We start from the raw sequence: 17,667 nt of genomic DNA, 5'->3' as shown, positions 1-17,667 counted from the left end.
AATATGTGTACTTGCCAGACCCAGGATTCGAACCTGGGACCGATGACGCTATATGCTGATGCTTAAGCCGTGTGACCATCGTGGGTGATACCTACAATATATCTGGGTACTATTTTTTATTACTGAGATGACTCGGGTCACTTATTTGCCGCGGCGTGGACTTTTTGTCCGCCATATTACTAAACATAATTATATCGATATAATCTGAATAAGGCCCCGTCCAGGGTGGACGCGTTCGGCGGAGCGTTGAGCTGCGTGCGTTACATATAACCGTATCAACGTATAACCAAAAAAAGACACTGTCTACGAACATTTTCACACACGGCTATACGTTTAAGTTGCGCTCGCCGCTCAACGCTCCACCGAACGCATCCACCCTGGACGGGGCCTAAGACTTTACCAGGTAAACTGTAATTACGTCTGTAAATTCAAAAAAAATCTTGATGTTAAATACTACTCCAGAAGCGTAGTTATTAGAAATTATTCGCAAGAATATTCTATCAGATTGTTACATTAATATACTTTCTAACAAGTAAAATGAATGATTTATGTTCGCATCTCACTTATCCAGTTTTTTTCAGAATTTTCTTTTATGTGTAATATTGTAATGCCGGGTCCAGACGCGTGTAATGTAATGCACGTTGTCAGAGGGATCGGCGCGATAGTCGCTACAAGCATTACATGTAAGGATCGTAGCTACGTCCATACGACAAATTCACGTTACATTACACGCGCCTGGACGCGGCCTAATGTCTGAACCATCCCAAGTAGACTGTTTACTCTTGTAATTTTTGCTTACATCTAGTTATAGTAATGGTCTAAATGGAGACAGTCAGAATTTTAAATACAATTTACCCATGTCTGAAGTAAAGTTAATCCAATCAACTTACCAACAACTTGCAAATAGCCCTGCCTTGACCGCATCGGGTCCGTATTGACCTGACACATGTACCATCCCCTGTCTCCCTCCTGCACGTTCTTGATGTGAAGATACCAGGATCGGTGGTCGTTATACGACAGGCTGATGCGAGGATTCTGAGAGATGATTATGTGATGGATGCTCAGTATTGTCTGAGTATCCACTCGCACCCACGCCACCTGATTTTAAAAAGAAAATTCATTAGCTGAATACATATTATTTGATAGGCAGATGCCATTGGACTATGGTGTTGGAGGCACAATGCAGTCGACACTCTACTGTATTATATCATTCCAACCGGCTGATGGGCATATCAGGCCAATTTTATTGGTTTAAAATATATGCGGCGTCATATAATATGTGAAGATCTCTTCACCAAAGTCGTTTTGCAGTTTTATATTAGCATTTGATTTTAATTTTATTAATTAAATTTTTGTTTGTTCTCCTTGCTCATCTCTCCAATTGGAACTCTTAACTTAACGTCATATATACTCAGACAAATTAACGTTAGTCTTAGTTTTGTGTAACTGCTCCTGTCACAGGCATACAACTGACGATGCTTCCCATCCAAATGTAAGGCCTCGTGACACGCATGATTAAGGCCACTAGTGGTATTAGTTGGATTGGTTTGGAGCGGTCTACATATTACCTTTGTTTTGTCTCCTTATCGATTGGTTTCATTTGTGATTTTATCACATTATGCCCAACATGCACGTTTACGTGCTAGGTTGCGCTACTGTAGTAATAGTAGTATAAAAAGAGCTATAAGCTTGCATTTATAGCCAGATTACAAATATCGGAGATTAATTTATTAGTTGTAAAAAGTACCTTTAACATTTAGAGTAAAGTAAAGATTAAGACGGGATTTTTATTAGGATATTAAACGGATCGGGATATTTTTTTAATTAGTCATCGATGATAAAGCTTTTTAAAATGTATATTATTATACATGCACAGTGGCAAACATATACATTTTTTTAAATTAGTTTTAGTAGTTTTCAATACGAAAGATTTTCCATAATTTAATAAGTTCACTTTCGGTTGCAAGCGGCGATTCCTTTAAATTTATTCATTAATGCTATATTCATTTTTAAATCGATGATTTTATTTTATTTAATAAGACGTCATTGAAGATTAAGCTCAGTAATTGACCGTGCAAGCAACGTTTTTAGAGATAAGCTGAACTTTTTCAGGCGAGCAAACTTAGTATAAATTACGTTATGTACACACCCAATATCAACGTTTAGGAAGGACAACTACCTGAATTTTATGTCCCCAACAAAATGGCGATCATGTTTCCCGAATTTCTTACATACAATTCTAATTATTTAAAAAAAAAAACAAGTTAGGCGTCAAATCATATGTTTTTATGACTGCTGAATTTAGAATGAGGCTTTAAAAACATTGTTGAAAGTCCAGAGGACGAGATATCTAGTATGCCTAATAAAATATGCCACCGTGTAAAAACTATCTGCTTCTGGGATCATCCGTCACAGGTTTTCATGCATTTTGGAATATCGTATGCCACTAAAACACACTTGTTTTTTCTATAGTATCTTCACTATATGCCACTTTGAACAATTATAATCAGGGGACTCAGAAATAATGGGAACTGAAATACCTAACGGATAAGGAGTAGCAGGCAACTGATCTCGAGCAAGGAAGAATACGGGATAAATTTAAACACGTGTCAAAAATACGTCATACGTAGAATACTGATAACTGCTCTCGGTTTATGCATTGACGCTCATTTATTATTGGTATATTACACACACTATTGCACGTATATAATGCGTGGTTAATTTTCGTAGGACACTCACACATTCAAAACCCTGCTTCAAAATTTACCGTATTGGTAGGTATATTATTATATAGTCTATCGGAATTCTATTTATTAGCTGTTCTGTTATTATAACGCTTTAGTAACGCTTTTTCCGATGTTTACGCAAAATTTAATATTAGTATGCCACTCTATTTTTTTTGCCAATAGCTGACTAATAGGTACTTGGCTGTTTCAGCTTAACATTTAGGCAGATATTAGTTCAAAAACATGAATGCTGGTGTGATTTAGATACAACTATATCACGGGTGATACTATTTAATTTCGGGAGTTGAATTAACAAACGTATGTATTATTATTATTAACACTGTCAAAATAATTCCAATAACGACTAAAATATCTGCCATGGATGTTATTAATGAGATGATTCTTATCAAAGAATTATTAGGTATACTATTATTATTGTGTCCCAGTTAGATACATCAAATACAATTTCATCAGCGCGATGTAACATAAATATGGCTAGCATCTGACAGAAACTCCAGACAGACGTACATTTAAATAAGATAAAGCAGGAAATTTAGTTTGAAAGTATATAAATTGAAAGGTTTGAAATGTGTTTGAAATATTCCTTGTCTTTTCCAATCGCTCTGTCTTTGTATCGCTTTACGTAACTGTGAAATAAACAAAAGAGAATTTTCTCCATTTTGCATTTTCAATGATCGACTCGTGAGAAATAAAACATGCCTATCTCAGCATAGTATTGTAGGTTTCTTCTGATGTACACACTGTTAAAACTATACATAGGTACTTTATTTTACAATAAAAAAAAATGAAATATTGAAAAATAAAATAGAGTTTACTATTTCCCTACGTTTTTTAAAATTAAAATTAAGGACCAATGTTATAATATATTTATATGCATATATGGCAACCATGGGACCCACATTCTAAAGCGGCTCCCCCGACCACAATGTTTGGCGGGCCCCCCAACTAGGGAATCCAATTCCGAGCCAAAATTCTGATCCCGAGATTTCGGGATTACAATTTGAAAATCCCGGGATTGGCATTTTTTCCATTGTTAATAATATAAATTTTTTATATTTACAAATAACATTGATAAAATCGGTCAAAAATAAATCTAGTATAATCAATACTATTTAAGACATTTATTGTTAATATTGTATAGGTTCAATCTTGGAAATACATAAGTTTAATGGAGTAAATAATATTGTAATATAAATAATAATGTGAATTTTATATGAGATTGATATTTCTGATAGTAAAGACTTAATGAATGGGTTTGCGAGATCTAAAATAGTAAAGCAAATCATGGTGTGCTTATGGCCTTTCCACTTCATAAATCTAATTAGTCAGCCAAATATGAAACTGCCGTAAAACGTATGAGATCATGGTGGAAGTACTTTTTTAAAAGTGCAAACCATTGTTTTTTTCAATCTTTCTCATTTTTATTAAGTTATGTGAAAAAATAAAATGAATCGTTAACTTACACATGGGTATAAATCAAACTTCATTCAAACTCAGTTTATTTCTAATGTAGTTATTTGTTATTAAATGTATTTTTTCTGTTATATTTTCGTTTTTATTTTATTTTCCATAAAAATTGATAAAAAAATCAATCCCGAAAGTTTCGGGATTATGTTTATCAATCCCGGGATTCATAGGTATCGAAAATAGCTCGGGATCCCGGGATTGGAATCCCTACCTATCGCTAAGGTTAAGGGTAGTGTAATGTTCTGCATTATTGTTCTCCAAATGACATTCCGTGGAGCTTCAGGGTTCCGCGAGGTAAACTGAAGGTATTTTTAGTGATTTTTTATATTTCTAAATAAATCCACTTGAATTATTGAGCCGTATTATGAAGCACTGATCGCGGCCCCCTTTTGTGATAGCCAAGTAACATGCGAGCCTTCGCCAAATTGAATACATAGACATTTTTATTAATCAGGAAACACACTAAAAATAAGTATAAAATAAAATACTGCTTGTTGCAAATTTGTGATGTATGTTTATATCACTTAACTGGTCAACCCGCCATGCCGGGCCCCAGGCTAGAGCCCTGAACACTCACTCAAACTCATTCTATTTCCAGTTTCGGTATGGTTAATATGTGCGCTTATAAGCAGTGTATATTAATTTTCCATTCGAGTATCCTATTAAACGTAAAATCCGTGAACGTATTATCACCAACAAAGCTATTCTTTACATTTAATTATTTAACACTATTGGTCCAAATTAACATATAAGTAATTCCATACACAAGGCGGTTATCAGCGGTTGTCTATGTAAATTTATGTTGGTAGACATGTCGTGTGAAATACGTATCTTAAGGCCATGCATTAGTTGAGGCACGGTCTAAAAAGATCGTCGCTAGGCGATGCGCGGATTGCGGGTGGCGGGTGAAAATGACGCCTGTCAAACGAAATATTAATTGTCATATAAATCCAACATACGTCCATTTTATGTTCTGTTTATTGTTCTATTAGTAACAATAATAATATTTTCATTGACATGTTTTCTTTTTAAAGTAAATGGGTAACGTTTTTAGTCATCTTTACACGATTTTAGAATTAATTGACCCGTCGCCATCACGCAGCAAAGTGACGTGTTCCCTGGTCAACATTCTCTCAGTGAATGGCAGCGAGTCCAAAATTTCGTCGCGCGTACAGTTGAAAATTATTTGGCGTTTCACTGATGTCACCTTAATAATTACGGACCTCGGTCAAATTCATGCTGGTGCATAAATATGGGTTTTCCACCTGAACCTCGATATGCTCGAAATTTTATATTGAAACGTCAAATAAGTATTATAGATATGATAATTACATAGTATCATAGTAGGTAAACGTAAAAATAGCATTGAATGTATTATAGTATCCCCATCCGACGTGTGTAAGGTATTTAAATACGTTACATGTTATATAATATATTGTTATTATTTTTTTCCTATTCTAAAAATAATGCTGATGTTATATGTATTAATATTGTGTTTAATAAAGGACATGCCAGACCAAAATAATATTAAATAATTACAAGATAAAAAGAACTTTTTATATACCACGTTTTAAAATTTTCCGTTGAATAATATAAACTTGACAATTCTATGTATTAATAATTTAGGACACATAAGGCAATTGTCAACAAATATTTTTTTTGCTATTTTGCAATAAACAAACAAACAAAAATATAGAATAGGTACTGAAATGTCATTTTGATTTCCATAGTAACGCACGTATATATTAATAATTTAGTTGCTAGGACCACCCACTTAGCAACCAATAATAGTGGATTGGATTACGGATTTCTTCCGAAATAACTTTTCATACAAAGCAGAATTAACTGAAAATGAATTCAATTCTACTTAAAGATGGCTAAAAGTATTAAAAGAATGCATTGGTATCGTGTTCTGATATATTCTAAAAGTTTCAAATGTCGGGAAATTATTTAAAAATCGATTGCAGGATTTGTACTGGATAAACAACCACCGGACAAACAAGAATACGAGCTAAGAAAAACGTGGTAAAATAGATACGTTCCAATGAAAATAATAATATCATTTTATACACAGAATTATATGGCGTGTAATCCAATGCTAGGAATAAAATCCTTATAACTTATCATAAAAAAGCAGTTACTTACATAATATGTTACAGCCAAAAGCTCGAAATTACGTTATGGAGTAATAGCAATTTGAAGTTTGACGTGCCCTCTAAAATCAGGCATAATGGTAATTTCTTTGTGTTTGCGTTTTATGTGCATGTTATATATTTTTAGATTTTTTTTCTAGTATACATATTTATAAGTATATAGACGCATAATCCGTTGTTAACTCTAAATACCTAAATTATCGACTTACCAACTTTTGGCAGAATCCTGTTTCACGCATAAATACATATTATATTTTGCTTATTATAAAGCTGCTTCTGTTTGTTTTAACTTATGTGTATGTCAGGTGTATATATCGCATTTTAGTTAGTTTGTGAAGATAGTATCTACTTAAACTAAAAAAATCGTTGAGCCCTATTTTTTTCAGATTTAGGGGACCGTATTATGTAAAACTTTAAGAAGCTCTGGTATATTTTATAGTATTCGTTGTGTATACCCAATACTACATAATATTTTTATTTCAGCGTTCTTTTTCGTTGTGTGGATTATTTCGAAAATAAACAGAACATTTTCCGAACATTGTGCAGATATAGAATAAAGGCCATTGTTAACGTGTACTACGTTGAAATAAATTTTCACGATAATAATAATTTATCATTAAATTTAATGACCGTTAAGGCAGATCAAACAGCAATACAAAAACCAGCGGCACGTGTCGCGCGTAAACACGTCCGAAAATAACGAAGTTAATAAGGCATTATTAAAAAAACATTTTCGAGTGTCCCCTTCGGAGTTATACGTTTAATTAAGGTAATGAAATTAGTTTCATAAATTTATTAATGTCAGCTTTTTGCACATTCTCCACGGAATTACTGAAAAATTTCCCGTATAGATTGTAATCGATGGGTTAATTTATTAATTTGTGCCACACGATAGCGCAGTTGGTAGTGCGTCCGTTTCTCTAGCCGTGAGTGCTGATTCGATCCTGAACATATAAAAAACTACACGTCTGTGTGATCCATAGCATGTGTCATGTATCAGCACAATTGGCTTGCAACCATCTCCGTTTCAAAAGTCTTTGGAGGTCCTTATGCCCCACTTTTCTACACCACTATACCTACAATGTGCATTTAGACCAAGCGAACGAATGTTCATTCTCCCCTCCACTCCTCGCCAAAAAGCGTTTACGTCGAGAGAATTTCGCTTGGTCTATATCAGGCCTTAGAAAGCAAATATACAATAAATATACAACAAATAACAATTTGCAATTAAAATAATATTATAAATTATAAATAAAAAATAAGTACCTATTATTATTATATTTTTAAACAAAATCATAAAAAAGAACTACATGAAAGTATACCGAGTGAGCCAAGTAAACCCTATTTTAAGAATTTCACCTAAATACGTCCTCACACAAGTGGAATATATCAATGTCCACAGCGATCTGACTGAACAGAGCTACGAGTATTTAACTCCCAATTGGTATTATCAATTACATATTAGTTCTGCACATTGAAAGAATGAACAACAGATGCTAGGTAGGTACTGATTTATATGTATATTCAAGAATACAAAGGTCAATATTATAAACAATATGAAGCGACTGCCTTATATACCAGTTATACATTATAAAATATGTGATTATGTGTATAGTTTATCTTGATACCACAGAGTCAAACTTGATTTTCCATAAACACAATTTTATATAATATACACGAAGACTATGCCTTGACACGACTTAACGCATGTTACCATTTTTTATTTGCACGATGTGTGTCTATTGATGCTACTATCAACTACCAACTGATACTACCAACCAGAGTTCAACCAATAAATTGAAATAATAGAGGCATACCGGTTCATCGTCTATGAAGAAGATAAAGTCAGTTATAAGATAATAGATTATAACGTTATTTTCATGACGTGGAAGAAATTGAAATAACAGAAGGACGATATTACGCTAGCCTCATAAACCAAATGACAGAATAAATCAAGAAAATGAATACAAAATACTGGTAAAGGGTGTCATTTTAAACGGTACGCCGGTTCAGACAGCAGAAGATGAACTTATGGTTTCAATAATATTTATGACCTTATTTATCTGACATGGCATTGACAGATTTAAAATTACACGTCATAATACATCTATGAAGTTGTGCCAAAGCCTGTATGTTTTGTGATTGCTACTAACTGTCATTAGGTGTTATGTAATGGCTTAGTGTAGCGATAAAAAGAAAAAAATCTCTTCCCTAACATTAAAAAGATCTTGGAAAATAAAAATAAAACCCACACTTTGATCCATGTATCAGTATTTTGAAAACCTTTACAAATCATATTATATAACTGAGATGAGAAAACCTTGAAGAATCACTGTGAAAATTATAATTATATAAAAAATATCTAATTTGGTAGGTATTTCTCGACTTATGACCGAGTTATGTTTTCGAGTTTCAGACAAAATATGAAAATTATCTGTTTGAAAATACTTTTTTTACCACATCCATCAATCAAAAAATCAAATCAGTTAATCTTAGAAGCGCACGATCCACCAAAAGTTCCTTGGCTCAATCTACGAGTATGCCATACTGTGACTTCACTATACTTATTAGTTCTAAAAGCCTTTTCACGAGCTTGACATTGTCAGTTTTATGAAAACCCAAGGTCTGCGAAGGGTTGGTCATATAATACGTATGGATGTACAAGGACCGATAGATCCTCTTACATTTAATGATCCTGGAGGAAAGCGGAGTTCACGGGAAAACCACGACTTCTGTGGCTTGATGGCTTATAAAGATACTTGAGAGCGCTTTTGGTGATTTTCTGGAGAAAGTTTTTCTTGATACGAGCAACATCCACCCAGGCTGTAGTGCCAGAGAAGAATATGAATAATTATTCCATTTTTGAATAATTTTGAAAATTATATAAATTCCATAATAATAATTAGTTTTTAATAAACCATTTATTTTATTCAATGAATAATTCACAAGATTTTGAGAATGTAACATTCCATAATATATTGAACATACATAACTTTTTATTAACATAAGTTAACCAATTATGCTACGAGCCTTCTATCTAATTACGACAATAATTTAAACTAGTAGATCATATGAAATGCTTGTCAAATTGCATTATTAATGACTATTGGTTTTTGTGTATTAAATCAAGGAATATTAATTACCTTAATTACTAACGGACGCCCGACTCTCGTGGTCATGTATGACCTACTAGTTTAAATTGTCGTAATTAGATAGGAGGCTCGTAGCATCATTGGATGCTGCACAGATTGGCGCGACACCAATGGTTATACGGGTTCAAATTCCGTCGAGTTTCGTATTTTTTTTCTAATATGATTTTTTTCTAGTGAGTACCTATAGTATATCTGAGATGTTTTCAAGTTATGTATGTTCAATAATTAGTTTGTTAATATTGTCAATATATTGTCTATCTTAGCTGTGCCACCGGTTTTCATTTAAGGGGGGACATGCTCGTCGAAGGTCAAAATTGAGTTTTTATTGTATTTTCAAACCATGATCCTGGACACTCCTTAAACGTTGTAGATAATTTATTTATATAATTTTGAAGCCTTATTATCCTTTATAGTTATTTTAAACATTTGATGACTGCATGAAGTATTTTTGTTACATAAAATAGTATTCTTTTAAACCTCTCGCTCTAATGTTTTAGAATATAGTCATATTTCGGTACATAACTGTGCAGTGGTGTTAAGATTTTTTACATTTATTAATTTTTAAACGCATTTATAAAACCATTAGTATAATTTATTACGAGATAATTTTTGTAAAATATTCACGATAAAAAAATATTTTGATAATCTCTGTGATCCCAAATTTGACAAGAATTAGGCATTTTATTATTCAAAAAATCGGAAAGATTAACACGTTTGAAGATAATTCTAAAGATACTTATTATAAGCTATGTCTTTGACTATTCAAGTGTGATAAAAATCTTATGAATAATGATTGCTTTATAATAATTATTGACCTAAGAATAAGGTAGTGTTTTTTTGAAATACGCCATTTCTTTTGTCATTCCCTAGTGGTTAAGCTACAACATACGGCCGTAGCCATAAAATGACAAACTATAATTAAAGTTGGGAGTAAAATTATGTTAACGCGCGTGTTTGAACATGTACCTAACTGAATTTTTTTTTATTTTTTTTTAAACGGTACATGTTCAAACACGCGCGTTAATATCATTTTACTCCCTACTTCAATTATAGTTTGTCAATTTATGGCTACGGCCGTATGTTGTAGCTTAACCACTGGGGAATGACAAAAGAAATGGCGTATTTCAAAAAAACACTACCTTATTCTTAGGTCAATAATTATTATAAAGCAATCATTATTCATAAGATGTTTATCACACTTGAATGGTCAAAGACATAGCTTATAATAAATATCTTTAGAATCATCTTGAAATGTGTTAATCTTGCCGATTTTTTGAATAATAAAATGCCTAATTCTTGTAAAATTTGGGATCACAGAGATTATCAATATAATTTTTTATCGTGAATATTTTACAAAAATTATCTGGTAATAAATTATGCTAATGGTTTTATAAATGCGTTTAAAAATTAATAAATGTAAAAAATCTTAACACCACTGCACAGTTATGTACCGAAATATGACTATATTCTAAAACATTTGAGCGAGAGGTTTAAAAGAATACTATTTTATGTAATAAAAATACTTTATGCAGTCATCAAATATTTAAAATAACTATAAAGGATAATAAGGCTTCAAAATTATATAAATAGATCATCTACAACGTTTAAGGAGTGTCCAGGATCATGGTTTGAAAATACAATAAAAACTCAATTTTGACCATCGACGAGCATGTCCCCCCTTAATTATTATTGATTCGCACGGGGTCGCTTCGTGGTTATATTTATCTTAGATATTTGAAAAATAATAAGAGGTAATTATTTCTTTAATATTAAAATATCTGTGTAATACAATATGGCAATATGAAAATAGTTATAATAGGAGTAAAGGTCAAACATAAGAACACTAAATTAATATCGAATCCATAATATGAAAACGTTATTAATGTTATAAATATGTAGTAAAAAAAAAATCAAAATTGGATGGAACAAACAAACAAGAAACTTTGTATGTTATATAATAATAATTTAGAAACCGCACACAACTGACAAAAGTTTCATCGCAATCGGATGAATGGTATAGGAACTCATACGAATAGTATAAGAAGATGATTTTATAATTCAGAAACCTTCGTGGGCATGCGCATGACAACTCACCAAAGTTTCATTGCAATCGGATTAATGGTATAGGAACGCATACGAATAGAAAAAGAAGAAGATGGTTGTACTAATTCAAAAACCTTCGCGGGCTTGCGCACAACAACTGGTCAAAATTTCATCACAATCGGATGAATGGCATAAGAACGCATACAAATAGAAGAAGAACAAGATGATTGTAGTAATTCAGAAACCTTTGCGGGCAAGGGCACAACAACTCACCAAAGTTTCATTGCAATCGGATGAATGGTATAGGAACGCATACGAATAGAAGAAGAAGAAGATGGTTGTACTAATTCAGAACTCTTCGCGGGCGTGCTCACAACAACTGGTCAAAATTTCATCGCAATCGGATGAATGGTATAAGAACGCATACAAATAGAAGAAGATAGAATAGAAGAAAAAGAAAATAGTTGTAACAATTCAGAGACCTTTGCGGCGTGAGCACAACAGTTGATCAAAATTTCATTGCAATCGGATGAATGGTATAGGAACGCATACGAATAGAAGATAGAATAGAAGAAGAAGATGGTTGTACCAATTCAGAAACCTTCGTGGGTGTAGGCACAATTACTGACGAAAAATTTGTTGCAATCGGATGAATGGAATAGAAACGCATACGAATAGAAGAATATAGAATAGAAGAAGAAGAAGAAGAAGATAGTTGTACTAATTCAAAAACCATTGCGGGTGTTACCACAACAACTGACGAAGGTTTCATCGCAATCGGATAAATGGTATGGGGACCATACGAATAAAAGAATATAGAATGAAGAAGAAGAAGAAGAAGAAGATGGTTGTACTAATTCAGAAACCTTCGCGGGTGTAGGCACAATTACTAACGAAAATTTTATTGCAATCGGATGAATATAATAGGAACGCATACGAATAGAAGAATATAGAATAGAAGAAGAAGAAGAAGAAGATGGTTGTACTAATTAAAAAACCATTGCGGGTGTTACCACAATAACTGATGAAGGTTTCATTGCAATCGGATGAATGGTATAGGGACCATACGAATAAAAGAAGATAGAATGAAGAAGAAGAAGAAGAAGAAGATAGTTGTACTAATTCAGAAACCTTTGCGGGTGTAGGCACAATTACTAACGAAAATTTTATTGCAATCGGATGAATATAATAGGAACGCATACGAATAGAAGAATATAGAATAGAAGAAGAAGAAGAAGAAGATGGTTGTACTAATTAAAAAACCATTGCGGGTGTTACCACAATAACTGATGAAGGTTTCATTGCAATCGGATGAATGGTATAGGGACCATACGAATAAAAGAAGATAGAATGAAGAAGAAGAAGAAGAAGAAGATAGTTGTACTAATTCAGAAACCTTTGCGGGTGTTGGCACAATTACTGACGAAAATTTTATTGCAATCGGGTGAATGGAATAGGAACGCATACGAATAGAAGAATATAGAATAGAAGAAGAAGAAGAAGAAGAAGATGGATGTACTAATTCAAAAACCATTGCGGGTGTTACCACAACAACTGATGAAGGTTTCATCGCAATCGGATAAATGGTATAGGGACCATACGAATAAAAGAAGATAGAATGAAGAAGAAGAAGAAGATGATGATTTTTCTAATTTAGAAACCTTTATGGGTGTGCATACAACCACTTACCAAAATTTCATTGCAATCGGATGAATGGTATAGGAACCATACGAATAAAAAAAAATATAATGAAGAAGAAGAAGAAGATGATGATTTTTCTAATTCAGAAACCTTTATGGGTATGCATACAACCACTTACCAAAATTTCATTGCAATCGGATGAATGGTATAGGAACGCATACGGGACAGACACACAGACAGACAGACATACAGACAGACAGACATTCATTTTTATATATTAGTATAGCCTATACTCTTCCCGCAAGTGCAAGCAATAAGTTTACAAAGTTTTATCGCAATCGGATGAACGGTATGGCTGCGCATTAAATACGAACAAACAAACACACAAACACACAAATATTAATTTTTATATATTAGATGTATTAATACGAAGCAATCGGTAGGTAAAAAAACATTTTTTTTAAATACATATAATTGTACCTTGAAGTTTCTAAGATTGTCAACGACGCAGGCTAAAAGGGCGTCCCTTCCCACTGAAACTGTGACGTTGGGAATCGGCTCTGCAAACCTCGGGTAGAGAATTTCTGCAATACAAAGAAAAAAATATTAATTAAAATTTGATAGGTACTTTTAAATCCATTGCACACGATTTACCTATGTATGTGTATAAAATACAATTAATTAAAAAATCTTTGCAACAAAATACGACGCCCGACGGTAATTGAACCAATATCCAGCGACGTCCCGTGAGGGTAGGCAGATTGAGCGTCGCTTGGGGTGGCAGTTACTCGATAGACGGCAAAATCGAGGAGAATCATTTGGAATATATAGAAATGGCTACCAAAACTTAGTAATAACGAAAATATCCTTTCATTAAAAAATTCAGCTCACTGGTTTTGTCGGGTTCGCGCAATGACATTAATATGGACGAAGCATCTGGAAAAAAAATGACACTCACTTTTTTGTCGGGTCTGCCGAATGGCATAATCTGTTTTAACGCCATTACAATAAAGGTGATATTGCTATAAATTCCCGATGCTTTTTGTCGGGTCTGCCGAATGGTTCGGTTTGAACGGGTTCGCTCAAATGAACATTGATACTAAAAACACTGTTCTAACGCCATCAGAATAAAGGTGATATTGCTATAAATTCCTGATGCGTGATATCGCATAATGGAAATTGTGTGAATTTATTTGCTAGCTAGTGTATTGAGTGCGTTGTCCATTAATAATGTCATTGGGTTCGCGATATCTAGTTTACTTCAGTTGCCCTTCGACGTCCTTGGTGACCAGAAACGACACGTGCAGATTTCAGAATAATTAGTCTGATATTTTGTTAGTGATGTATCCATACAACACATTTCTTAGATATTGGACTCATGAAAGGATGATAGAAATAATGTATAAAAAAATGAGGCGGCATATACACTGAATTAGCGCTAATACAAGCGTCCTATCTGATTACAACGAAATTAACTAGTAGTCTTTACACGTTAAAATACTGTATCAAGCAGATAGGTATATATCTGAGGTGTTTTCAAATTATGTATGTTCAATATAATAAAGAATGTTGTATTTTCAAATATTGTGAATTATTCATTGAATAAAAAAGTTATTAAATACAAATAAATAAAAAATATCAATAATTATATATTATTTAACTTTTCATCCGGTATCAGGAAATATATTTTTTTAATAATAATCACATATTAAATATATGTTAAAAAAATTGCTCTGTTATATTTGAAATCGTCACGCAAGTCATGTGTTTGCCATCGATGGCCTACGCCACCCTGTACCTGGCTAATTTGAAAGCAGTTTTTTAAAATATTTATTAATTTATTGTGTACGTTCACTCTTTTTTGTTTATTTATTAGTGTTATAGATAATACGGCTAGGTTAGTCTCAATTATCCAACTATCAATTGAAAAGTTATTTTTTTGATTATCTGAATTTATCATTAGCTGGAGTAGGTACTTTTATCCAAATTATTCCGGATAGTTGAGGTTCTACAGTACACCATGTTCGTATTTAATACGCATATAGCCGGTCAATATTTTCTCTATCATCTCATTTCTTACTCTATGGCTATGCATTATTATTTAGATTGTCTGTAAACCCGAATTCACTATTCAAAATTATAAAATATACAATTCAATCAACATAAACAAATGTTAATTGTGGTGAAAGAAGTTGGTTGGTATACAATTAATCAATGATGTGTAATACCATGGTGATTAATAATTGACTACACCAGGGATGGCGAACCTTTTTACGTACGCGTGCCGAAATTTCCTAAATAATATTTTAAATTATTAATTAAGACTGTCTGACGTTCCAAGCAGTTTTTTATGGCGAAAAAAAAGTTTTCTTTAAGTTTTCTAAAAAAATAGTTTTTAAGAATTCTATTAAAAAGGTTTCAAAATTACAACTGAGTTATTGATATTGTATCTTTAACCGTATTTCTAGCCGAAGGCATATCTATTATTCTTTGATTATTTTTTTTTTGTTTTCAAATTACTCAAAGAGATCGTGAAATCATTTAAACCACTCTTCTTTCATATTATATTCTCCATCACTGCGCGCTTTTCCATTTTTATAGATTATATTTGAGGTAAAATAACGAGCAGTTAATATTTGAATGGCTGCCGATAATTAATTTAATAAGGTTTGTTGATTGAATATTTTTATTTTTAATTCCCCGATCCTAAGGACCGACCTATGCAATCGTATATTTATATTAAACGTAATGATTATTCTTCAAAATGGCCTGCAATTTTTCATTGTCATTATTTTGTAATATTATATATAAGTAAGCACTTAAGTAGGTATAATTATATATATTTGCAAAACGCTTTTATAAAAAAAAACATTTTTTAAATATATCTAGGTAATTTATTTTCTATTCAAAATGAAACATTCGCGTGCCATGCAAAATCAGCTCGCGTGCCATAGATTCGCCATCCCTGGACTACACGAAATAAAATAGGAACTATGTACCAAATATTCAAAAAAAAATATTCAAAAAATCGTCGTAAACGTAGCACTTGTAATGGACCGGAGTGCACCGGAGCTCAGCTCCTGTTCAGGTAATCCCCGAAATTACCGCTCCATCTTATGGAAAAATTAAATATTGCATTCCCATAAAAAAATTTTTTTTTTTAAAGTATGTATGAAGTTCGTTGTCCAAATTTATTTTAAGTACTTAATACAATAATTGAAAGTACGTATGATACGATAAAGGACGATGATAAAAAATTATAAAGAAGGAATATGTATAAGTAGCTCACCAGACAATTTAAGTTTCTGAAAGTAGCTCACGTCCTTATTGAGTTTGGAGACCACTAGTCTAGGCACATCTCTCGCACTGACATGACAGATGAAGAAGATATCGGCCATCAATATCTTAACCGATGAAACTGTTTTTAATTCTTATTCAAATAGTCAGGTGATTTTAAATCCACCCACGCGGTAAATTACGAGGGTAAAATTTACGTTTATCTAATAAGTTATCGCATTCAATTTGATGTAATCTTTTAATCAAAATTAGATTTCTTGTGACTTCTCAAATTACTTGATATAGTATGTGAGTGAGGTGAAAATTAAGCCAGTGTTTTATTATTAATTCACAAGCTGATAAAACGTATTTTTGACTGATGGTTTTTCGCGTAATAAATTAAAATTACCTTCCTATAGAAACTTCTTTGCTTACGAAGCAGTTGAATGAGTTGTTATCACGCTATTAAGATTAATCAATTTTAGTTCGTGGGTACGGCTTAACGGGGCTTTGGGTTTATCTCTTTTTTCTCTGTTTCGAATGGGCATAATATACAGACAAAGTTAATACGAAACAATATTTTTTTTTGCAGAAATATTTTGTATTTTTCACAATGTCTACTACATAATATTTACTGAGTATGTAATCCCTCTAACAATCGTACCCGGACCAAGGGGAGGGGACCTTCAGTTTGAAAACACAATTCGCAAAAAATACATATTGTACACATATAAAATAAGTGATTTTAAATTACAATATAAAGCAGTTGTGTCCAACTTGTTTTGTTGACACTACTACTTTGATCATTTCCGATAGGATAAAAATATAGACTAATTCGTGGGTACATTATAGTATAGTATGTTCATCAGAATAAAACTGTGCCACAGGCAACTTTTTGCTGTCGACAAAAAATCAAACAATACTTGTCCACTAAGATACCATTATTCTAAATAAAGGGTTACGTCGCCGTGACCGACCATTCCTCATCTTGCGGTCTGGTATGGCGAAAGGCGCGAGAGTTGGCGATGGACCGAGGGAAGTGGCGCAAACTTGTGCTTGCCCTATGTCCCAATGCTGGGGGGCGTGATAGGGTGAAGTAGTAATAGTAGTATTAAAAAATAATTCCATTTTGTTCATGGGTGTTTACAGATGGAATCACCGGATAAAGGCGCGAGAGTTGGCAATGGA

At 32.9% G+C, this 17,667-nt stretch overlaps 1 protein-coding gene across 1 annotated transcript in view; it reads right to left on the bottom strand.

The window, feature by feature from the left end:
• Positions 1-17,667, bottom strand: part of LOC147078672 (lachesin-like) — a 109,273-nt gene that overhangs the window by 30,595 nt on the left and 61,011 nt on the right. Inside the window, exons 2-3 of the mRNA XM_085957581.1 lie at positions 13,684-13,787; positions 891-1,098 (exon numbers count right to left, since the gene is read on the bottom strand). Of these exons, the coding sequence (XP_085813707.1) occupies positions 891-1,098; positions 13,684-13,787 (312 nt within the window). The remainder of the gene's footprint in view (positions 1-890; positions 1,099-13,683; positions 13,788-17,667) is intronic.

This window comes from Rhyacophila brunnea, unplaced genomic scaffold, assembly GCF_057557595.1.
Source record: "Rhyacophila brunnea isolate RB1 unplaced genomic scaffold, BYU_Rbru_1.0 scaffold_11, whole genome shotgun sequence".
Lineage (NCBI taxonomy): Eukaryota > Metazoa > Arthropoda > Insecta > Trichoptera > Rhyacophilidae > Rhyacophila > Rhyacophila brunnea.
The sequence above is the reverse complement of the archived record's forward strand: the minus strand, read 5'-3'. Positions and strand labels throughout refer to the sequence as shown.